Source organism: Muntiacus reevesi, chromosome 4, assembly GCF_963930625.1.
Source record: "Muntiacus reevesi chromosome 4, mMunRee1.1, whole genome shotgun sequence".
NCBI classification, from domain to species: domain Eukaryota; kingdom Metazoa; phylum Chordata; class Mammalia; order Artiodactyla; family Cervidae; genus Muntiacus; species Muntiacus reevesi.
The window spans coordinates 113,561,883-113,587,373 of NC_089252.1; the positions used below are offsets into that span (position 1 = coordinate 113,561,883).

The 25,491-nt window shown below is 48.8% G+C and overlaps 1 protein-coding gene across 2 annotated transcripts in view; it reads right to left on the reverse strand.

Annotated features, from left to right (window-relative positions):
• Window positions 1–14,123, reverse strand: part of VGLL4 (vestigial like family member 4) — a 150,668-nt gene extending 136,545 nt beyond the window's left edge. The window contains exons 1-2 of one of the 2 annotated variants that reach the window (XM_065933902.1): window positions 13,773–14,123; window positions 584–660 (exon numbers count right to left, since the gene is read on the reverse strand). In XM_065933902.1, coding sequence (XP_065789974.1) covers window positions 584–647 — 64 coding nt within the window. In that variant the 5' untranslated portion in view covers window positions 648–660; window positions 13,773–14,123. Of the gene's footprint in view, window positions 1–583; window positions 661–12,703; window positions 12,881–13,772 lie in introns of those variants that run through there. The other variant, XM_065933903.1, reaches the window with a different exon arrangement.
• Window positions 14,124–25,491: the final 11,368 nt, after the last annotated feature.

Here is a 25,491-nt window from a genome sequence, read left to right on the forward strand (position 1 = left end):
AAAAACAACAGTGTCTGAGGAGCAACAGGAAAATCGCACGCACACAACGGCAAGCGACCTTCAGCTTCGGGGTTCTCGCCTCTTCCTCCCCCTCCCACCGCATCAGGGCATACCCCCCCACCCCGAGTATGTGTCCTCTCTCAGCTGGACGGGTGGGACTCGAACGACTATTCCCCATTTTACACACACTTCCAATGACACAGATGATTTTGGATGAGTCTTCGCGTCTCTAGTTCTCCGCTGGTCAATCAGTCTATCGACAAACACCTACTTATCGAAAGTTCTGGAGACACACGGAAGGAGCATCTCTACTCCACATCCCACTTAAGAGAATCTTTCGGAGGACAGGACTTCCTGAGGTTAACAGCTGAAGCCCTAGCATCCAGAGATATCATTTACAAGACTGACATGTTCTGGCTCTTGAAAACAAAAATAAGGATGCCAAGCTGTTATCTCCAAAGAAAACAAGCCAGGTTCACAGCGTACAGCCCCAAAACCACGTGGAGAAACACCCGATGTTATGACAATGCAGGAGTCAAGGGGGGGAGAGGTACAGAGCACTTAGGATGGATTCCTGACTTACGTTTTTCGTCATCAGCGTGTACCAGCGATGCTGCCCTTGACAAGACATCCAATGGGGTCTCCATTCCTGGTTGGAGCCTAGAAGGGAAAAGAAGAATTTAAAAGGAATTCAAAAGACTCTTCTAGAATTCTGGCAGTCACCCATGAGACGGTGACTCCTCCACTAAATGCAGATCCCAATGCTGAAGGTGAAACTCTTTCCGGCCAGGGCTGAAAGCCAATGGACGCGGTTCGGGAACAGAGAGAGAAAAGGGTTAAATTCCACTCTGTCCACTAAGCCAAACCGTGCCAATTCCAGGAAGCAGCTCAAGTCAGGACTAAAGGAAGCGATGTTGTGAATATTCATGCCCCTGTTATTTGTGCTTATAAATGTTTATGTGTATGCATAACAGCACGCCTGTCCAGACGTACCCAGTAAAATCACTTCTCAGAACAAAGGCTACTCTATGAGCATGGCATGACACCAGCAACACTTTTGCTGTGGTGGTGGTGGTTGTTGGTTTGTTAGTTTTAACAAAAATTACTACGACTGAATCGCTCTGTTCTTTTGCCTCCTGAGCTAAGAGATTCTACAAAGCTGTGGAGCTTAAAATATGCAATAGATTCATGAGAATTGTGTGAATCCCACTGGTGAGTTAAATGGCATTTTCAGTCCAATAGGGATCTTTATTCTAATTTGTCATTATTTTGTAGCGATCACTGTTACCTATGTATTTTAATAAAACTTGGATTTTTATTTTTAATTCTGTTTTCTTAAATTACAGCACACCTATAAAAGCAAACACTGAAGAAGAGCTAAAGGTGGTGGAAAACCTAGAAAAATTCCTGTTTGGGATTATTTTAAAATATATACACACACATGCATGCACTCACAAACAGTTATTAGGAAAATAGACCCTCCAACTAAAAAAAAAAAAAAAAAAGGAAAATAGATCCTGTCAGTTCAACTGAGAAAAAATACATTCTTAAGTGCACCCTTTAGATACCTTCAGCATTTATTCAGCATTCCTCAGCCTTCACTGAGTACCTACTGCATATGTAGCCATGTGCAGATATGAGAGTTGGACCATAAAGAAGGCTGAGTGCCAAAGAATTGATGCTTTTGAACTGTGGTGTTGGAGAAGACTCTTGAGAGTCCCTCAGACAGCAAGGAGATCAAACCAGTCCATCCTAAAGGAAACCAACCCTGAATATTCATTGAAAGGACTGAAGCTGCAGCTCCAATACTTTGGCCACCTGATGCGAAGAACCAACTCATTGGAAAAGACCCCGATGCTGGGAAAGAATGAAGGCAAAAGAAGCGGGCAGCAGAGGATGAGATGGTTAGATAGCATCACTGATTCAACAGATATGAATTTGAGCAAACTCTGGGAGATGGTGAAGGACAGGGAAGCCTGACGGGCTGCAGTTCATGGGGTCAAAAAGAGCCAGACGCGACTTCAAGACTGAACAACAACTGTGTGTGTGCTAGTTACTAGACACAGCAGAGCAGCTTCGCTTTACAGTATTCACACGTCAGGGCTCAAAAAAAACATACGCTCTTGATCCTGCACTGTGATTTCATTCAATAAACATTATCGACTACGTACCAAGGCAGGAAAAATAAACAGAGCCCAGCAGTTGGCTTCAAAGAGCGTATTTCAATTTATACCGTAGACATGCCAACAAGAAATCTAGTTTAAGGCAGTGTTTTTCCCCAAGTGTTTCACTGGATGTTCGCATTTTGTGAGAAAAAAATTTTTTCTATGATAAATACGTTTGGGAAACACCAGAATAAACCACATCAAGCGATTTCTTTTCCTTCGTGGGCTTTTGATGGGTTGCTGTGTCTTCTGCAGCGGGTGGAGGTGGTAGGGAGGGCAATCCTATATACTTGAAATCTCTCAAATTTCACTGGCCCTTCTTTTAACCTGAAACCTCTCTTAGGGGACACTTAGGGAAGTCAAGGATTAAGGAGAAATGCTAAGTGCCAAAACAGGGCTATTTAAAAAAAAAAAAAATCCTGTAGAAATACCAACAAATTTTGAAAGGCTGTGGGGAGAAAACAGAAGGTGAGCTGAGCCTCTGAAGAATGAATGTACAAGCACAGAAGAATGCACTCAGGAACCAGAGCCCACATCAGCAAGATGAGTGAGCGATGAGGATGGGAATCTGGACTGATGCCACGTCACCGGAGGACAGAGGGCTTTCACGGGATCTGGGCTGGATTTTGTGTGAATTAAGGACCCACTGAACTCTCTGAGCCAAGCAATGAGCTGGCCATCGATGTGCTGTTCCAGGAAAGTCATCCTGGGAGCAGCCTATAGTCACAATCTGCGGAACAGGAAGCTGACGGCAGGGGATGATCTGATGTGATGGGCAGAAGGCAGTGAATGGAGATTCCCCGGTGGCTCAGATGGTAAAGACTCTGCCTGCAATTCAGGAGACTCAGGTTCGATTCCTGGGTCAGGAAGATCCCCTAGATGGAGGAAATGGCAACCTACTCCAGTGTCAACGTGAAAGAGGAGAGTCCAAGAAGGCTCTGAGTGGCAGGGAGGACACGTAAATAGTAAATTTCTTCTTTTTCAGAGACAAGGAGGGAGCAAGTAAACTCAGAGGCACTCAAGAGAAAAATCAATGACACGCACAGTCCTCATCTTTCTTATACGATAGAAAAGATCACCTCCAGAGTTAAGACTCGGGAACTTGCTCAAAGGTGGAGAAAATGAAAGTTTGGGACAGACTGACAGGAAAAGGCTTGCTGAACTCACGAGAACTCAGTTACTCTGTTCACCCAAGCCAGTTTCCTATTCAGGAAAGATGTGAGTTTCATGTCTTTTATTTTGATTAAGTAAATGCTGATAAGCAGTCTACTCAGTAGGTCGGTATTTAGGCTCACAATTCCTAAATTAATTGCTTCATTAAGCTGAAGGACAACTCTTTCAAAACTCTAAACACCCAAAGATACATGTTAACACATGCCTCTTGCGCAAATATTTGCCCAGAAGCAAAATATCAAAGCATAAAGATACAAAAGGACACATAGAAGTAAGTCCAGAATTCAAACATGTGGAAGATCAGATATTTAAGTTTATTCTTCCCAAGCGATTTAGGTTCAAAGTAGGTAGATAAGAGATTAGGTGCTTTAAAGTTCCCCTACGAAGCACCTGCCATCTGCTGCAATCTTATTAATGCCACCAACCAACTTTTATTACACAACTGTTGAGTTCCACAAAATATTTGGGACAGGTCACAGAGGAACAGAAGATATCACGCCTGCTTTTAAGACATTGCAGCCTCGTTGGTGAAGCTGAAGTACACAGAACGGGATAACAAAAGGCAAAATGTAACACTAAAATGTGTAGTGTGGGATAAAAGAGAGATCAGTGTCAGCTGAAGTGTTTACCCTGTGAACGTGTTTGTGTGTGTGTGTGTGTGTTTTAAAAAGCCACTTCAAAGGTTCCCTTCCCATCCTCTTCCCTTGGGCGATCTCTCATCGCAGACCTCTCCCAGGCACCTGGATCACACGGTCTGAATGCTTCCTGAGTGTGAGTACCCTGATCCTTACGTGTACAGTCCTGTTGGACCCACAGCCTGAGGGAAGGCACAGCGGAGCAATGAGAATCAGGGAGGGAGACGATCAGCCCGGTCAGGACTGGGAGGCTCGTCGTCGGGGAGCAGCAGCAGCAAAGTTTGGGAAGCACGATGTGGGTGGAGGCCCAGGAGGGAGTCCACGGCGGGCCAGACCGGTTTCCACTCACTGAGCAGGCAAGCAGCGGGCAGTGGGGAGCCCCTGAGGGGCTGGGGGAGTGGGGTCAGGGATGCTCTGGTTTGGCAGGTGAGGGGAGGATGGCGTGGCCGGAAGGGGTGCAGTCAGGGGTCACCGGCGGGCCAGGGGGCAGGCTTCTGTGGGAACCAGGTGTGAAATAAGGACAACAGGGGACACAGGGGGAGATGAGGACCGAGGACCAGGCGTTATGCAGGCACAGGAGACCTCAGCAAATAAAGGCAGAGGATAACAGTCAAACAAAACAGACGCCTGAAATTTACATCTCAAACAATATCACAGCCCAGGACACCCAGTGAAACATGTGAGTAATGTGGGGCGGGGGGAACTATAGCTGCAGTATTTGACAGAGGGTCACAGCCCACTGGAGATGAGCATGCTGGCACCATGGTGATTGGAGAGGGGACTCTGGGGGGCGGGGGGTGGTCACTAACGCTGTAGTCGGCATGGGCTCAGCCACTTCCTACCTGTGTGACCTGGGAAGTCACTCTATGTCTGTGACCTCACCTGTACAATGGGGACGCTGATATTTGCTGCCTCGCAGAGTGTTAGGAGAAGTGAAAGGGCTTTTCCTGTGTTAAGGTAACTATTTGTCAAAACATACGTGAACAGGGGACTTCCTTGACGGTCCAGGGGTTAAGAATCCGCTGAGCGATGCAGGCAACGCTGACTCAGTCCTGGTCGGGCAACCAAGCCCGCATGCCTGAACTCAAGCGCCGCAACTAGAGAGTCCACGCGCCTCAACGGGAGATCCCCCTCGATGCAACTAAGACCCGACGAAGCCAAACAAGCAATTTTTAAAAGACTGCATGTGTATTAAAAATATATATATGAGCATAATAAACTGCAAATAGTGGTAAACGTACCAGAAAGGGGGCACTGGCCACTCCTTGAGATACAGAAGATTTCTCTGGGATGAGAAACCCACAGGATGGGAGGGATTAGGCTTGTGACGGGGACGCGGGGGCCTGCTGGGACCACAGCCAAGGAGACGGGGGCGACGCGGGGCGTTGGCACGGGCCAGGTCACTCATCCTCTGTGGGGCATGACGAAGCTGAGATCTTATTCTTAGGGAAAAGTCCTTGAATGGTCCGAATGGTTTTCAACAGTGGAGAGACGAGTCTGGTTTATTTTATATCCTTTATGAACCCATAAATCATCTACGAGCTTTTGCAAAAGATTACGCAGCATCCGGAAAATTAATCTAAGTACCCACCAGTGAAGTGTTCGCATTTCCAGGATAGGTTTTACAGTATCATGGTCACCAAAAACATAATCACTGGAAATGCTGACACCCAGAACCCAGTAATAACCCCATTAAAGGGAGAAGAATGTCCTTCTATATAAAGACATGAACTCCATCTACAAGGGATCTACTGCTCTGCAACCCAGTTCTGGTCCATTCCGTTCACCCTTTTTATGTGTGTGTGGTTGTTGTTAATTATGAACATACCTCATCACGAGGAGAATACTTTTTTTTTTCCCCCAGGCAATGGTATTTTCTATGCCAGTCCATATTCCTTCTCTGAGACCTCCTTATCCCCAATAATACATTCTTTCAGCTTATTGTGAAGAATTAAGAAAAGGTATCAACGAGGGGCTTCCCACATGGCGCGGTGGTAAAGAATCCGCCTGCCAAATCAGGAGATGCGGGTTTGACCCCTGGGTCAGGAAGATCCCCTGGAGGAGGAAACGGCAACCCACTCCAGTATTCTTGCCTGGAGATCCCACGGACAGAGGAGTCGAGGGGGCTACAGTCCACAGGGTCACAAAGAGTCAAATATGACGGAGCCACTAAGCAGACAGACACAGGTATCCATGATAAAGCCGCTAAAATTTAGGGATATTCAGTGCTGATGAAAAGCTCAGCTCTCAATGTGAACACCATTATTCTGGGCTTTCACCAAGGAAGCTTTTTTTTTTTTTTTGGACCAACAAGAGGACATGAGCCCCATCTTGGAAACAGAATTTTGGGGTGGGTGTATTCGTTTTTTTTTTTTTTTTCCAGGCAAGGGAACAGAAGTTCAAGATATGTCATGGAAGTCTTCCAAGGAGATTTCCAAGATAAAAAAAAATCCAGGCTTGGCTCGCTGCACGGCTCATAGGAAAGAGGGTGAGTCTCAGCTTCCCCGGTGGCTCGGTCAGTAGAGCATCTGCCTGCAATGCGGGAGACCTGAGTTCGGCCCCTCGGTTGGGAAAATGCCCTAGAGAAGGAAATGGCAACCCACTCCAGTATTCCTGCGTGGGAAATTCCATGAACAGAGGAGCCCGGGGGGTCCAGGGGGTTGTCAGAGTTGGACGTGACTTGGCGACTACACCGCCGCCACCACCCGTCTCGGCTAAAGGTGGAACCTGATGAAGGTGGGGAGAGGCTCGGTCAGACCCCCTGACATTCCTGCCATGCTGGTCACTTGGCCAAAAACCCGAAACAGGAAGACATCACTCTCCGGGGATCCTGATGGCACGTCTAGCCCCTAGATGCACTCTCTTCAGTATCCCAAAGCCCTGCTGGCCCTGTCCCATCCTCACTCCATAGGACCACTTCCTGAGCTCATCGAGCTCAGCCCCAGCTAATCAACACAACGGTAGGACAAGCCTACAGTATGAAGTATCTCATCACGGCAGCGAGTGTGCGGCCCCTGGGGCCCTCCGGAAATCGAGGCTTTCACTGGGTGTCTCCAGTCTGGGAAACACTGTGTAGAGACTTTCCAGAAAAGGCAACATGAACCCACTGCCCAGGCAGCAACCTACACCGAAAGCAGATCACTCTGTGGTCGATGGGGCTAGCCGTGCATCTCAGCGATTCTGAATGAAATGAACTTCCAGACCGCATCGCCACCAGATTCAGGTGACCACACACAGGCAGAGGTTCAGGCACGCCAAGTAGACGTGAATCCACCTCCTGGCTGTTTTCTCCACCACAGCGTGTCCAACTGGTGCCCCAGTAACTTCCAGCAACACATACATTGCTTCTGTTAACATTCAATTTGCAGATCTGTGCCTCTCTGTTCTTCTCGCTAAAACCCTCTCTCGTTCATGTAACGCTTTTTGCTTCTTGCGCTTTCCCATCTATTAAATGAGTGGAACAGGGACTTCAGCATCAGAAAACCTACGTTTCATACGTTTACTTACTCAGCCTAGAGATGTTCCAAACTTCAAATACCTAACACCAATTGCGGGGGGTCATTTAACCTCTCTGGATCCACCTTTGCTCACCTAAAGAAAACTGAAGAAGGCTGCCTGCTTCATAAGGTCACAAGCATGTGACCTTGGCATATGAGTTAGACAATACAACACAACTGAAAATGCCCACTGAATGGAACTAAATGATAACAACGCAACTGAAAATGCCCGGTGAATGGAGTGAAATGATGCAACCGCATAACTGAAAACGCCCAGTACAGGCAAGTGAGCACTGTCTGGCACTGTCACAGGCGACGCCTCAGAGCTCTGCGGCTTTGCTCCTCACGACACGCTCACCTCACTGGTTCTCACCGTGAGTCGGCCAAAGAGGATTATCATAGCTTTCCACAGATGAAAAACCAGGGCGCCGAGAAGGTAAGCTGACTTCCTAAAGAAGCTAACTCTAAAATCCACGTCTCCTGACTCACCATCCAATGCTTTTGCTACTAATTCTTCAGCTAATGTTCGTCAAGACCTTTTGGAGAGAAAGCAGTGTTTGAGCTTAAGTTATCTGCCAAAACACACAATCAAAACCAAAAAATAAAGAATACCTTCTGGCAAGCCTTCTAGTCCCGTGATCTTTCCCTCATACCTTGAGATATATATGAGGGAACCATCTGATAATTTCTGGAGAAAGCAAAGGAAGGCAAGCCCTCCCCTCCTGGGAACATGAAAACCAGGACGTATTTCTCTTCCTCTGAATAGAGAGAAGCAGAGTCCCATGAACAGTAACCAAGGCAGGTAAGAAGATTCTCGTCCCACGTCGGTCGGGCAGAGTGGGGCAGATGACCTGGCAGCAATGCCAACGGGTTCTCGGGGCCCCAGCCGCACAGGAGTTAACATAAGCCCTGAGGACTTCAAACTCCAAGAACAGGTTCAGTATCAGAAATGTCGGTTTCCACTTAGTCATGCTCAACACAACCTGCTATTAAACTCCAGGGGATAACTCTGAAGGTTCAGTAAATGAGATCTGAAAAATTTCACCTTGCTGTTCATAGTTCTTACAACCTTAAATTGTATGCCACACTCCCAAACAGAAACCAGTCTTTATTCATAATACTCTTTCAATGGTCATACTTTCAAAGACAGGAGTATAAATAGATGGATCCTTTGCTTGTCCGGCTTCTCTTATCGGGACATGTCCTAGGCCTGAGTTTCGGACCTGTCTTCCTTAAATGTACACATCTACAATGTGAGAAGGACTTGCCTCACTTCCCCTTGTATCCAATTCCTTACTTCTACACAGAATGATTTCTGAAAATTCATTTGACGGTCGAATGTCTGAAATAACAAACAATACTTCTACGAGTTCTATGCTTATTTCCAGGGAATTAAAAACATATTTGTTTAAGGTCCCTAGGAAAGCTTCTTTCAGGGGATTGTCAACTGCCAGCACAAGCCCCAGGATGAGAAACAGCTCTCTTGGTGCTGCTCCCCTTGTTCTAGAAAACTAAGTCGGTACAGGTGTATACACCTCCTGTAAAGCTTTAACGTGCCCCCCACCCCGTGAAAGCTCAGTAGGGCAGATCCACAGGCTGGGCGGCCTCCGATCTCTTTCTCCCCACGTGGGACATATCCACTATCAGGAACCAGGATCAGGTGCCTGCCATCAACTCAGTTCTGTCTCCTGCTCGTCCGTACCTCCCATCACATCAACACAGTCAGCTGGGCTGAATCACAGGCACCACTCTGGATGGAAATCTTTGCACGAGCACTCAACTCAACCATCTTGGCTTTTCTGACACTAAAGTGGTCCGAGGCTTGCGTCTATGGACACGCTCAGCAACCACCGCCCCCCGGTGTGAAGTTTTGTCATCGTGATGATGCTGGTGACAGAAACTGCCCAACAATAACGAAAATCCTTGGCAAACACGCGGACAGTATGAAAGTGATCATGTGCATGTTGAGGGCCACCCATATAGACTTACAGCTGCAAAACCAAACTCAGGTTATTGAGTATTTCACACCCTTTAGGTGAAGCTGCTCAATGCCAGTGCAAAATTCTTACTGCTGGCTGAAGTTCACCCAGCTCCACAAAATACCCACTGGAAGATGCCTGTATGGAGGGGCCCACATTGACACCACCGTGTCCAAGGAGAGAAAATAAAATTTCAAATCTGGGCTTTTCGAGTAAACTACCAATTACCATGATTTTCAACATGGTTGTCAAATAAAACCAGGGATTATCTTTTCTCTTCTCATATTCAGGCTACTGTGAACCTATTTTTGACACCTCGGCCTTCCACAGCACCTCACAGGCATTTTCAGTTTACTCTGGACATGCCTGTTCTTGTCATTCATTTTCCTCGGATACTGAGAATCTCCTATTCAGAAGAACTGACAGGTCCTCTTAGGGATCTGTTACCCCCAGGAATGAGTGACATGACCTACATTACAGCCCAAGTTGGCAAACTTCCCACGATACCCAGGTCGAGCTCCCCACTGCGCCGAAACTTCCACTCCCCGCCTATCAGCAGCCTACAAAAGTCTGACCCATGACACGTTGCATCACTAGGAAGGCCTTTCCTTATCTGCATCATTAAATATGGTCATTTCTCATCATTTGCCATCGACATGTTCTGTAAAGCCTCTGAGAACTCTTAAGTTAGTGAATGCTGAACCCCTGTGCCTAGGCAGAAACTGCCTCAAGTACTGATTTGGGGCTGCAGATCAATTTCACTGAGGAGATAAATTCACAAATATAGGAATCCACAAATAGTGAGGATCAACTGTATCCAGTTATCAGGCCTCAGACACCTGCAAACACTGATTTTTCTGATTTCAGCACCACCTGCAAACGCTCCTTCCTTCCATACCGTGCCAGTTTGTATTATAAAATTTGGCAGTCTGATTTCTAAGTTGTTGGGTTTTTATCGGTTTTAATGTGGACAGATCTAAACGGCTAGAGACTGATTGGTAGTATCCCCTTTTCTCTTAAGCTCCCACATATAGACTTGACTAACTTCAGAGAGACTCCCGAAAAGAATCACAAACGTGCCTCAGTCGACATACCTGGCAGAAGCTTAACCAAAAAAACAAACCACAAAACAACACTCTTTCACCAGGTTCTCATAGCAGCAACAGCCTGTCTAACACAAGCAAGGAACAGACAACTTGGTATGTTAACCCTGCCACACAGTGTCACGATTTTAGTTACATTAGCATTTTCCCAGTGTATTTGACTTTTACCTCCTAAACTTACGGCGACTCATTTTTAAGTCATACTCAAGGCTGGAAAGCAGCTCTTATTATGATTATTTTACTTACGATTTAATTAAGGCAAACTGAAAGCAGTCCGGCAAAACTATGGAAGAGAGACACCTGGAACAAACACAAAGCATAATCTTCCTTAGGATTTGTTTTGGCAGCCACCAGAGGATGATGACAAGGCCGGCTCCCTAAGGAGTGAAAAGGAATTTCCCACTATGGAGCTCTTACCGAACAAACCATCTGAAAGGGAAAGTGTTCACTCCAAAGTTAGCTTTTGTAAGAAGGGTTAAAATCTTTCCAAGGTAGAGGGGCAGTTCTAAATTAGCTGGGATAAGTTGCAACAGCGGGTGTTTATGAAGCTCTTTCAAGTCTTCAAAGACTTTTATAAATAGCATAACACAAAATATTTTTCAAAGCACACTATTCCTTGTAATTCCTGAAACTGATATATCAGAACAGATTTTATCACGCTCTTACAGAGGAAAATGAAGCACAAACTATTAACTAGCAGGAAATTTTTCTGGTCACAAAGTGAGTAGGTGACAAGGATAAGACTTGAACTCAAGTCTCCAGAAGTATGCCTGGGGAGTTGTTTTTACTACAACATTCACAGTTTTGGAATGCAGTTCATGGTTATTTATAGCAGAATTATCTTCTTAATTGTATTGTGTTTTGGTCAACATAAAATTAGTTTGCATTCTCTTCCAAACGGAAAGCAAAGGCTGGCTGCCCAGAAGTGTGAGAAAACAGTGGCGGGGGAAATCAGCCTGGGATTAAACCACTGCCAAAGTCAAAGAACAAATTGAGGGGTTTACATCATTTCTACTAGGAGGGAGATGACTTTTCAGCCAGATGCAACAGTTAACACACATACACACAACTGTCCCGAGTACAGACAACAAACTTGTAAGTATTTCCTAACCCATTATTTAAATGAAAGCACTGAGATTGAGAGATAGACGATAGCTTGTTCCAAGAACACGCCCCCCGAGTACAGCCTTGAGACGCTGACACGCTCTTTAAACGACCCACGCTACTCCCCGCAGGCTCAAGCGCAGGCTTCATCAGTTGCAAGCAGGAAACAATGAACATTACGAGTCTGTGGACCCTGACGCTAGAGAAAGAGTTAAAGTTTTTGGTATGCTAAATTGGAACGCAAAACTGACCTTCCAATACTAATAGGAGAAGTAACACTTGTTGCTTTTGTCTTTGAATATTCAGCGGAAACAAATACGAGCCTTCGTTTTCATCAAAGTAGGCTTGGGTTTGAAAAAAGAAACTACAGGAAGACAGCACCTTTCAAATACAGGGGGCAACCAGCGGCTGGAAGAAACTAGAAGACCCGCCTCCGCCCCCCAGGCTCCTGGTTCTTATTAACCGCAGAGAAGGAACTACAACTAGCAAAACAACACAGCACCAATGATCAAAGTGAAACTGATTAAAAAATCGACTGGTTTAAACAGACGAACACTTGCCATTAGCGCGCGTAAAGACTAATAGCCCCAGCAAATACTGTCATCCTAAGCTAAGATATTTAAAGGTCTCCGTGTGATGAATAAAAGGAGACTTTACCCAAAACAGAAAAGAAAAAGACCTTGCTTTGCAGCGAGGCCTGCACTCGCTGCAGGAAGAGTGTGCCGTCTAGTTTTGGGGAGGGGGCAGGAAGTATACAGAGAGGAAGAGCCGGTCCCGGCTGCTCCGCTCTGCGATCCCGCCCCACAGCCGTCCTTAGCCGCCGGCCACGACCAAAGGGCTGCGGGGCGCTGGCCGCCGCCTCGCCGCCGCCTCCCAAGACACCTTCCACTCCAGACGCTAGAGCTCTCCCTCCGGGAGCCTCGAGGTGCTCCGCAAGAACAAGCCGCCTCGTCCTTCCAGGAGGACGCCCCCGTCCCGCTCCGCGTCAGCCCACCCCTGAGTTCCCCGCAGGCCAGCCCTCGCCCGGCCCGGTTCTCCCGCACTCACCGCCGGGCAGCTCCCGGCGCGCCCACCTCGGGCCGGCCGGGCCCCGCTGGGGGCAGAGGCAGGGGCGCGACCGCGGGGCACAAGGGGCCGGGCGCACTCCGGGGGGGCGCCCACGCGCAGGCGCCTTCGCGCCCGCGCCCCGCACCGATCCCCGCCGCTCCGCACACCCACACGCACACGCGGGCGGCGCGCGCCCAGAGCCGGCTCGGCGGCGGACGCGAGCGCGGGAGCGCGAGGAATCCCTGGAATGAGGCTCCGCCCGCCCTCGGCCGGGCTCAGCCGGGCTCCACCGGGCCCGCCAAGGCCACGCCCCCGGGCCCGCCCCCAGCGCCCGGCAGGTGGGACGCCGGCCCAGGTGAGCCGGCCGGGAGGCGGGGGCGGGGCCTGCGCGCCCGGGAGAGGCTCCCCTCCCCTCCCCCCTCCGCCGCGCGCCCCGAGGCTGCAGGCACCTCCCCGGCCGGTGCCCACGCGCTCGGGCGGCCAACGTCCGCCTGGGGCCCGGGCGGCGCTCGACCCCAGGTAGCGCGTGGAGCCGGCGCGCCGTGCGCGCCGGGCACCAGCCTCTGACACACACCGGACTCCAAAGGCCCAGACAGCGAGAACGCAGACGAGCCTCCCGTGGGCGCCCAGGTGCCCGCCACTGCGGGCCAGCAACCCCCCCACACACAGTAGAGTCTCCCACCTGGTGGACACAGCACTCGTGACCACGACGACCACAGTGGAGGCCGACTCCGCACCCGCCGCCCCTTAACCTCCCAGCCGCACCACCGCCCTGCAGCCGGCCGAGTGCCCGCGGACTCGGGCCGGACCTGAGGCACCTCCGCCGCCCTCGGCTCCAGACCCGCGCGCGTCCCCGCCTCTCGCGCCGACCCGCTCGCCGGGCTGCCCGCGCGCAAGGGCGCCCGGGGGTAGGCGTCCACGCCGGCTCAGCCGCCCGAGCGCCAGGCACGCCGGCGCCTCCCGGGCTCCGCGCTCCGCCGGCCGCCGACCTGGGGCGCTGCTCGCCGGCTCGTTACCCGCACACACACACCCAGCCGCTCAGCCCGGACGGGCCGGCGGCCGCGCGTACCTGAAGGGAGAGCTCGCCCTCGCTCGGGGAGGCGCGTGCTCAGGTGCTCCGGCGATCAGAACGGCCGCTGCAGTCCAGGGCTCCCTGACGCCGCTCGGCTCCCTCCCATCACAGCATGTTACACCGCACACTCCACACACACACTCACACACACCCCGGCGCACTGCAGCGTCTTTCCTCCCCCTCCCTCGCCCGGAGAAGGAAGTCCAAGAAAATGAAAACAGTGTGAAAGGGAGGGAACCGAGGAGGAAGGCAGAGAGGTCCGAGGCCGAGCCCCCTCCGGCCGCTCACGCCCCAGTGTTTGCTGTGGTTGGCAAACTCCCCGGAGTCCTCCACCGGGTCGGCTCCGAAACACGCCGGGGGAGGGGCGGGGAGGAGGAGGAGGCGAGACGTTTCCAATTGGTGCAGGTTCTGGCAGCGGCGCAGACATGTGACCGCGAAAAGAAAAGCCCTGTCTTTAATTTTTTCCTGTCATTCTCCGGAGATGTCGGGGTGGGGGGTAGGAGTGGTGAAGGCCTGAGCCTCCCCGGGCGCCTCCCCCCCACCCCGGGCTGTCCTTGCCCCATTGTTTTCGCGGACTGCCACAATGAAGAAAACATTTGCTTAACGTATCCAGCCGTTAACTTCATAAAATAAATAGTCAGGGACTGGACTTCCTCTGGTTTGCTTTAAATGGCTTCGTGGTTGCCCGTGCCTCCCGGCGCTTCTCAAACCTCAGTCATTATGAGGAGTTCCTACTATAGAGCTTGCCCTGGGAAGAGGCCTCCGCTACAAATACCAGCTTACATTAACGCTGGAGGGAAATGCTTTGCAGGTTTCAAACTGTTTTTCCATCTATTACCTCATCCAGCTATATCAGGCCCCAGCCTAGTATCTCATTCGATCTTAGCCCCCGTTGGGGAGGCAGGACAGGTATTAATAGCTCCATGTTACAGTGAGATTGCCCCGGTGCTTATGCGCTCAGTCCTGTGGGACTCTTTGCGACCCTTTGGGCTGTAGCCCGCCAAGCTCCTCTGTCCATGGACTTTTTCAGGCAAGAATACTGGAGTGGGTTGCAGTTTCCTTCAGGGGATCTTCCTAACCAAGGGATCCAACCCATGTCTCCTGTGTCTCCTGCACTGCAGGCAGATTCTTAATCGACTGAGCCATCAGGGACCTAAACAGTGTGGAAATATTGCCTGCACCAGAGTCAGGTTCTTGCATCCCCCTGTGAAATGCACTCTTCTCCTGTCCACACAGAGCTGGTGGACATAGGATCACCCAGGTGACAGTCTGACCCAAGCATTGCTATGTCTGTTTTCCTTGTTTCCATGTGTAAATGCACAGATTAAAGCTTGGGAAGGCTCCGGTCTTCCCAAAGATTTTTTGTTTGTTTGTTTTCTTGAAGACTCCATTTTAGTTCATCAGTAGTCTCAGACAAGGAAGGCATAAGATCTTGAGAAAGATCGTAAAGAGAAGATTTTCATCCTGCCAAATTAGGAAGGGTGAGGACTGCTGGAGCAGATTTGGGGAAGTGTGACAGTGAAGAGGGGCTTTGGATTTGAAGAGACCCGGATTTGAACCCAAACCCCACCTCTGTTAGTTCTAGAACTCTGAGCATGTCGTCTAGCCCAGTTTTCTCGTCTATAAAAGAGACAGTTCTTAACTTCAAGAGCTGTTGCAGAGACTAAAGAGCAGGCAGATTCGGTGAACATTCACATCTCTCCCTGGCTCTCTTCCTTAAATCTAGTCTTGCTAGGGTGCCGCAGTCGTGGAGGAAGAGGGCAATGATTTGTCCAGATAATGCACATGAGTAATGGCAACAGTCACAATGCAACTGCACATGTATAAAACAGCTCTGGGGCTTACAGAGTGCCCCCACATATCATTAGCTCATTTGATCTGTATGACAACTCTGCCATTTGTGTGCTGCTAAATGATTTCTGCTTTGGGTCAGTGTGGAGGTCCTAAAGCTGCCTCTTTAATTTCCATCACTGCTCGGAGTGAGCCTTACTCTGCAGATAAAGCATGGGGACAGAAGGCCTTTTCTCACGGAGGCAGCCAGTCTTCGACCTTCCCAAGGATTAATCTCACAGCCTGCCTTACATCAGTGTTCGGGCGACTACACCCTGGCCGTGTCTCAGCAGGGCGGTTTCAGTCTGAATGTCTCAGTCGTGCGGATGAGTGACACACTCAAGGTTCCGTCAGACAGGGAGAAGGACGTGCACTGCAGGTGCAAAGTGTCAGACGCGGACTATCCGCACATGGGGACGTAGACAGCGCCTGCAGCGATAGAGACAAATCCTGACGGTGGTCGGTGAAAAAGGCAAGTTCCCAAAGATTACACACTGCATAACATCCTGCTTGTAATGTTACAAATAGCATGAAGAATAATTACAGTCGTGCCTTCGCCTGTAATAAACTACATAAAACAGAAGTGAGGGGAGGATGATGAGAAGATTCAGAATGATGGATACCAGGAGAGGAGACCTGTGAGGGGTGGATGGTGGGAGGGAACCAGTGGTTAGATACAGGTCATTGTCAAAGTCTTAGTGTTTGGTTGGTGGGTTCACAGGTTCACCATTAAAATTAACTACTTAAAAAGAATAACCACTATAAAAAAAATAAAAAAAAAAAAAAAAAAAAAAGAATAACCACTTACTTAAGTGACAGTTGCACAAGAACAGAGATGCCACTGAACTATACACTTAACATGGTTAAAATAGCAAATTTACATCCTGCATATTTTACTACAATAAAAAATACATATAAGGAGTTAAAAGAAAATTTGGGCAAATTTCTTGAAACAAAAACAAAAAACTACTTAAGTATCTAAAAAATAAAATAAGTTCAGCTGTGCATGGATCTCTGATAAGAATGTGTTTCACAGCAAAGATTTTATAAATGCACCAGAAGTTTATTAAAGGTAAATAATCAAGAAGGTGAGTGAGGAGAGACAGAGAAGAGACAAGATGGGCCCTGAGTTGATGATGGTTGAAGCCGAGTGGTGGGTAGAGGGGGGGGGGAAGGAGGGTGGTTATGTTGTTCTCCCTTACATAGATTTGAAATTTTCCAGGTTAATAAACTTAAAGGAAAAGAAAGTGCAGGAGAAGGTTGCTCTAGGAACCACGATTCTGCCTCCTCCAAGGGCCACAGAGTCGTTCCCTAGACTCCCTTTTGGTTCCTCTGTGCCTCCTCCCTGTTTACTTCTTCCTTCTCTACCTACCAAGGAGCCTCCTCATCATGTTGGCTCCCTTATTCCTGTCCCTACTAGCCCTTTTGGCTTTTGCCCCCTGACCCCCAAAACTGGCTTCTTTCATACTTTTATAGGTCAAATTGCTCAAAGAACCTGATTCCTATCTTCCTACCAATCCACAAAAATGGCCACAGTTGGATCTCCCTTGAGGATGTGTGTCCACGAGGGTTCGTGAAGTCATGCACGGTCCAGTGATGAGAAATGAGAGTGGGAAGAGGCAGAGTTGCAGGGTGGAGCACACAGCCACCTCATCAAGACTGGGATGCTGGCGGCAAGACTGATAGAACTCAAATAACACTGGGGAGGCAGGCCCTCAGGAGTTCAGTTAAGTGCGAGTAAGGCCTCTGCCTTACCGTTTTCTCCTTTTGACTTTTTAAGGCTCCCCAGTTAGTACTGTGGGCTTTCCAGGTGGCGCTAATGGTAAAGAACCCACCTGCCAACGCAGAAGACACAGGAGACCTGAGTTTGATCCCTGGGTCGGGAAGACCCCCTGGAGGAGGAAATGGCAACCCACTCCAGTATTCTTGCCTGGAGAATCCCATGGACAGAGGAGCCTGGCGGGCTACAGCATATGGGGCTGCAAAGAGTCAGACATGACTGAGCAACTTAGCAAGCAGCGTTAGTATTGTAAAGACAGCTTTCGTTTCCACACTACATTCCCAATAAGTAGTTCATTTTCTCACTGTGTCCTCCAACGTCATACTTTATGGGGGCAGCAAGGGAAACGCCAGTGGCTGCCAGTCTGAAATGGTCGCAGGGCACAGAGGCTCTTACGGCTCTTCTCCATGCACTGACCTGTCTATGAGGAAAGTCTTTCTCACCCGTGGTCGCCTTGCCTCTCCTGTGCCCTCATGATCTCTCCTGGTCTTCCTTTCTTGTCTTCACTCCATCTTGTTCTGCCAACAGCCCGGATGTGGGTTCTAGTTCAGACTTGTCTCTAGGTGACAGTGTGAGCCCTTGGAAGTCAGGTTGTAGCCCTGGGGCTAAACCTCCACTCCTGGGAGGAGATTAGACCACAGCAGTTTTGGCAAACAGGTTTCATCTTGAGCACCAACTATGCCGGGAGCCCTCTTTTAAGAAGGCCTCTGAAGCTGTTGTTGGGGTTCAATGAAAAAAGAATGTCAAGATTGATTAGTAATGTCTGCTGTGGGTAGGGAAGGAAAACTCGTGAATCAGACATTTATCATTTTTGGTCTAGAAGAGCTCTACCAATCCCTTCTAGCAATATCTTCTCTTTTCTCACAGAGAATAGATAAATTTCTACTTTTCTGGGGGCCTAAGTAACCAGTGGAAAAACTCAAATCATCTTATTTCAATGAAGAGAGTATAGAATAAGAAAGAATCTAAGATGATAATGATGCTACGATGCTACATGCTAAGTTGTTTTAGCCATGTCAACTTTTTGCAACCTCTGTCAATGGGATTCTCCATGCAAGAAAACTGGAGTGAGTTGCCATGCCCTACTTCAGGAGATCTTCCCGAACCAGGGATCAAACCCGCGTCTCTTACACCTCCTGCACTGGCAGGCAGGTGCTTTACCAATAGTGCCATTTGGAAAGCCACAAAATGATAATGATACTAACACTTCACGAGCACTTGCTATGGCCCAGGCTCTGTTCTAAGTGCTTCAAGACCATTTCTAATTTAAGCTTCACAACAATCCTATGAGGTAGGGATCATAAATACCCACATGAAGTAAAAGAAGAAACCCAAGCATAGACAGGTTAAATAACTTGTCTGAGGTCCTAAAGATAATAAAGGTGCCACTAGAATTCAACCCTGGCAGTCTGATTCTGGGGGCTTCCCGGGTGGATCAGCAGTAAAGAATCTGCCTGCAATGCAAGAGACACAGGTTTGCGCCTCGGGTCAGGAGGATGGATCCCCGAGAGAAGGAAATGGCACCCCACTCCAGTATTCTTGCCTGAAGAACCCCAGGGACAGAGGAGCCTGGTGGGCTGCAGTCCATGGGGTCGTAGAGATCTGGACACGACTGAACAACTAAAGAGCAACGGTCTGAACGCTGGAGTCCACATGCTCAGCCAGTCACCCCAGCAGACTCCCCCAGGGAGGTGACTGGTAACACAGATTCTCAGGCTCACTCAGACCCGCTGAGTCAAAATCTGCACCTCAACAGGTAGCCCCTATGATTCGTATTCACGTCATGCTTTGAGCAGCCCTGGTTATCCTGTTGTCTCCTAGAACCATCATCAAACATTTATGGGAAGCACGTCCTCTGCTAAACATGATGCCTACAGAGTTGCACTTAATCCATGTGAAAATCCTAGAAGGGAAATCCTTTGGGATCAGTGGGTTGATCAATGTCGACATCCTGGTTGTGACATTGTGCTGTCTCTTTGCAAGGCACTACCACCTGGGGAGATGACTCATGGAGTCTCTACATGTTATTTCTTACAACCATATCTGCATCTACAGCAATCTCACAACGTAAAGTATAACTGAAAACCCTATGATCTAGGTTTTATTTTTCCTACCTTTACTGAAGAGGAGACAGAAGCCTTAAAGAGGCTAAGTAAGTGGCGCAGGGGTAATTCAACTTAACAAACATGTACCGAGATCCTCCTGCGTGTGAAGAGGCAGGGTTGGAGGCACTGGGGCCGCAGTAGTGGACACACTGCTCTCACTGCACCATCATTCCAGGGCGGGCAGTCAGAACTCAGACCCAGAGCTGCTTGCCCAGATTTCAGAGCTGTGGTCTTAGGATTGGTACACGGGAAATCACAGAGCTGTGAATGGTTAAAACACTTGCGTATTTTCTAGGCAGATGTATGTGAAGGCTCCTAACGGTGCCGGCCACAAGATCAGCACTCAGTCCCCTTTCTTCTGTTCCTTCTCAGAGCCCCTCAGGAGTGAGCCTCACCTCCACCAACAGGGATTTTACCCCCCACGCACCTGGACGGAGTCCAGTGGTGGGGCCATTGTGAGTGGTAGGAACCTGAGCCCCGAGCCCCACGTGATATTTGAGGGAGAGTCATGTTCCAGGGTCGGGAGAGGTACTCTGTGAAACCTGTCAAGGAGTCAGTGGTGAGCTATCTTCTGGTGTCACTTGTTTTCAGAGCATGGATCCCCTTAAGCAAGACCAGATTTATGGCCAGAACAATTGCTCAGACCTTGATCGCTGAATGAGGTTTAACACTGATCCAAAGATTGGATTTGTCCTCACACGGCGAATTTTCCTTCCAGTACTATAAGAACAATTCTGCTTGGCAATCTATTCTTGCTGTCTTGCTTCGAGAGAGACTTTAGTTGCCTGGGGCCAGACATAATAAGAGCTATTTTCCATAGAAAAGAATGTTGCAGATGCTGGGTTCGAGGCCAGCCAGAGCTTGGCCACAGTTAACTACCTACCTCTCAGATGGGGAATCATCTGAGTTGAGAAGCTTCACCAAAAAGAAGCCTGGGTTTTTCTTCTGAGAGTAGACACACTCAGAGGACAATATCTCAGAGAGAAATTCTTCAAACCAAGATTGCCATGTCCCTCTTAAAAACTCCAATTTCTTCTTTTTTAAAACATTTACTTCTTTGGCTGCATCGGGTCCCAGTTGCATCAGGAGGGATCTTCATCGAGGCGCACGAGCTATCTCGATGTGGCTCACAGGCTCAGTAGTCGCAGCACACAGGCTTAGTTACTCCCTGGCATGTGGGATCCTAGTTCCCCAACCAGGGATCAAACGCGTGTTTCCTGCACTGTAAGGCAGACCAGGGACCACCAGGGAAGTCCTTCCAATGTCTCCTTTTGCATTCAACTCTTACAAGCTTGTGCTGGACATATATTCAGTTGCTCAGTCATGTCCGACTCTTTGCGACCCCATAGACTGCAGCACCCCAGGCTTCTCTATCCTTCATCATTTCCCAGAGCTTGCTCAGACACATGTCCATTGAGTCTGCGATGCCATCCAACCATCTTGTCCTCTGCTGTCCCCTTCTCCTCCTGCCCCTAACCTTTCCCAGCATCAGGGTCTTTGCCAGTGAATCATGTCTTCGCATCAGGTGGCCAAAGGATTGGAGCTTCAGCGTCAGCATCAGTCCCTCCAGTGAATATTCAGGGTTGATTTTCTTTAGGATTGACCAGTTTGATCTCCTTGCAGTCCAAGGGACTCTCAAGAGTCTTCTCCAGCACCACACTTGGAAAGCATCAATTCTTCGGTGCTCAGCCTTCTTTATGGTCCAACTGTCACAACCATACTTCAGCACTGCTGGGTGCCAACTGTGTGCACGGCACTGAGCATCCTCATCTAATCCAGTGTGATCCTGTAAGGAAGCACGGATGACCCCATTCAACAGATGAGGCAACCGGGGCTCAGCACGGGTGGGACATCTGCCTTGGTGCCACAAACCAGGATTCCAACCAGCTGGCCTGACTCCTCCTTCAGCCATCTTTCAACAGTATCACCAGGTTCATCTGGAAAAGACCCCTTGGATGATCTCTAAGTAAATCATTGAATCTACTCTCTTAGACTGATACTTCAATTCTGAAGGGAACTGTCTTCTCCTGGTTTCCCATTTCCTGTGGATTACCATGTGCAATTGGAATTTACTAGGGTCTTAACATCAGGTTCAACATTGTCAGAGGATGGGGAATCCCTTGGCACTCGAGAATTGCTGAGACTGAGGCATCAGACAGACCAGAGTTCACACCTTGACTCTATTGTTCTAGCTGCGTGATATTGAACACGAACATGGACCCTGCTTACCCTTTCATTTCCTCACCTATATATCAGGGAGCAGTCCTACTAAGAAGATTCTTGTGAGATGTACATGGACAGACAGATACAAAGATAGATACGGTATGAAATCCCTCATATGGGGAATCTTCTTTAAAAAGGAAGAAGAAAGAAAGAAAGACACCAAGCTCATAAAAAAGAGATCAGATGTGTGGTTAGCAGAGGTGGGGGGGGGGAGGGGGAGGGGGGCCCTGGATGAAGGTTCAAAAGGTACAAACTCCGAGTTATGAGACCTGTGAGTTCTAGCGCGGCAATGCACGCAGCATGATCAGCATAATGCACGTGGCTGCGTGGTGTATTTGAGAGTTGTCAAGGGAGTCAGTCCCAAGAGTTCTCATCGTGAGTCAAAAGAAACCCACACTTTTTTCCTTTGTGAAAAATCTATTCGAGATGATGGATGTTAACCACATTCGTTGTGGTAATCATTTCACAGTATATGTAAATCAAGTCGTTCTGCTCTACACCGGAGATCTAGTGCCCTAGGTCAATTACATCTCAGTAAAAGCAGCAAAAGAGAAAAAGCCCTAACAACAACAAAAAAGAGTCAGGATTTTGAAAGTTACGAAGTACTTTAAAAACACTAAAAATCCTTTAATGACACTCTTCCACATCCTCAGTCATCTGATCAGCCCTTCAAGTTGATTACTTTCTTGTTCTTGTTTAGTCGCTAAGTTATGTCTGACTCTTTGCAACCCCGTGGACTATAGCCCGCCGGGCTCCTCTGTCCAAGGGATTCTCCAGGCAAGAATACTGGAGTGGGTTGCCATTTCCTTCTCCAGGGGATCTTCCCAACTCAGGGATGGAACTTGTGTTTCCTGCATTGGCAGACGGATTATTTACTGAACTGAGCCAGCAGGGAAGCCCCTACAGTTGATTACTTAGAACAGCTTTAAAAATCCAAGTCAAACTTGCTTGGGCTGGTGAATTTGTATTAGCTTGTTTGTTTATTTGTTTTAAGTATCTGTATACATTGGGACAGTCACATAATCAATAACAGTGGGTCCTGTTTCAAAGCCCAAAGTGCCACCACTGCATGCAGCCCTGGAACACCCAGGAAGCAGACTGTGTTGGTGTTTAGGTCACCACAATGTACAAAACTATTTCTGAAGACTTTGATTCGTATAAATAACTAGTCATCTTGGACAAAGTGCATCTTCTTTATACTATAGTTACAATTTCATATCCTTCTAAATTACATGGACGAGGAGGCACTATAACCTTCCCAGTACTTATTGGAAGCAGGGGAAGTGGGTTTGGGTCCAAAATAAATGAGGTTTCTGTGCAGAGAGAGAAAAAAAAGGGCAAGGGTATTTTTTTTCCTTCCAAAGGGGGAGAGAGCGTCCCAGGAACGAGAAGAGGACGGCCGGGTTGGTAGGCGGTGTCATTTCTGCACCTTTGAGCCTGCTTCCGGAAGGCTGCCCAGGCCTGTACCTCCTCAGCCCACCTCCTCGCTAGCAGCTTTGTGTGGATCTGGGGTTGCGCTGTGAGGAGCCTTGATCGGATCAGGGCAAACCTTCCTCTCTCCCTTCCATCTCCCCGCCTTCCCTCCTTTCTTCCCTTGCTTCATTCTAGAGCACCTTCCGTTTCCCATTTACTGTTCGAGACACTGAAGATTCGACTGCCAATAACACGGACAAGATCCCATTCCCATGGAGCTTATACTCTAATGGGGAGGTGCTGGGGAGGAGGTGGGGAGAGGACAGTTAGCCAGGAAACTCGAGCTGAGTCATGTAAGTTAACCCAAAAGAGATCATTTAAAATAATGATGAGGTCAATGAAGAAAATAAAACAGGGAACAAGATAGAGAACGACCTGCTGTGGCAGCAGAATGGCAACAAGCCAATGGTGTGATCAGGGTGGACTTCCCTGAGGAGGTGACATGTGAGTTGAGACCTAAATGATGACATGAAGCCAGTCATGCCACGATCTAAGGGGAACATTTCCAAGTGGAAGAAATATCAAGTGCAGAGGCTCTGGGGCAGGAGAACGTGTGCCCTGCTTGAAGGACTGAGTGAAGGCCTGGCTGGAAAATAATAAGTGGAGGAGAAGACAGGTTTGAGATAAACCTGGGGAAGTGGACAGGCTGTGGTAAGGAGTTCATACTTTATCTCATATGCAAAGGGAAGCTATTTGATAGGAGTGACATCATTTGGGTTCTTAAAAAGTCTCTCTGATGGCTGTGTGGAGAGTAAACTATAGGGAGGGGCTGTCTTAGTCCTTCCAGGCGGGGTGGTTTAAATGACAAACATTGATTTCTCACAGTGCTGGAGGCTGGGAAGTCCAAAGTCAAGGCATTGGCATATTTGGTGTCTGGCAAAGTCTGGCTTTTATATCAACAAAGGTTCGTATAGTCAAAGCTATGGTTTTTCCAGTAGTCATGTATGGATGGGAGAGTTGGATCATAAAGAAGGCTTAGCGCCAAAGAATTGATGCTTTTGAACTGTGGTGCTGGAGAAGACTCTTGAGAGTCCCTTGGACTGCAAGGAGATCAAACCTGTCAATCCTCAAGGAAATCAATCCTGAATATTCACTGGAAGGACTGATGCTGAAGCTGAAGCTCCAATCCTTTGGCCACCAGATGTGGAGAACTGACTCTTTGGCAAAGACCCTGATGCTGGGAAAGATTGAGGGCAGGAGGAAAAGCGGGTGACAGAGGATGAGACGGTTAGATGGCATCACCGACTCAGTGGACATGAGTATGCGCAGACGCTGGGAGATGGTGAAGCACAGAGAAGCCTGGTGTGTTGCAATGCATCGGTTCACAAAGAGTCAGACGTGACTGAGCAGCTGAGCGACAATGAGCAACACTGGCTTCTCGTTTCTTAGATGGGCTTCTTTTTGCGGTACCCTTACGTGGAAGAAAGGGCAGGGGAGCTCCCGAGGGTCTCACACATGAGCTCTAACCCCATGAATGAAGGCTCCCGCTCAGAACCTAATCACCTCCGGAAGGCCCCCGCTCTAAATGCCCTCACGCTGGGGAGCAGTCTCAACACATGTATCAGGCAGGGGAGCACAGTCCGTAGCAGGCAGGGGCGGAAGCGAGGGGCTGGGTTAGGACAGGTCTGCAGTCTTTCTAATGAGAGAGGATGGAGGTTACAAATAAAATAAGAGATTGATGAAGACAGGCGGGCAGGTTTGAGATATAGTTTGGAGACAGATGCACTAGTTAAGGTAATGCCAGCTACTAAATCAAACGAGCCCAAAAACTTGGTGGTTTTTCACGTGAAGTCTGAACAGTGAGCTGTTCTAGGAGAGCAAGTGGCTTCTCCTCCAGGTGGTGACTTGGGGACCCAGGATGCTCACCCTGAGACTCTGCCAACCCCTGGGGCCCCAGAATCCTTTCAGGGTGCTCCTCCTCCAGTGGACAGATGGAGCCGGGAGGCAGAGAGAAGGACGCAGGGGCATGGCCACGGCTTGAATCATTCTGCTTGTATTCCATAGTGAGAGCCACGTGGCCTCCCCCGAATGACGGAAGCTAGGAAATGTCCTGGTGTGCGCAGCCTCTCCCCATCAAGGGCCCTACACTGCAGAAGGGGACACAAGTTTGTCGCCAACTGGTCATTTCTGTCATGTTCCAGTGGGTTGCATGTAGGGGCTAGAGGGAAGCCAGGTACCCAAAGTGATGCCTTGGTTTTTGCCCTGAGCAAGGTGAAGGGTGGTCATTAATTGAACCGAGAAGTTCTGGAAGGAGTAGATTGATACCAGCAGCAGGAGGAATCAAGAATTCCACTTGGGATGTATG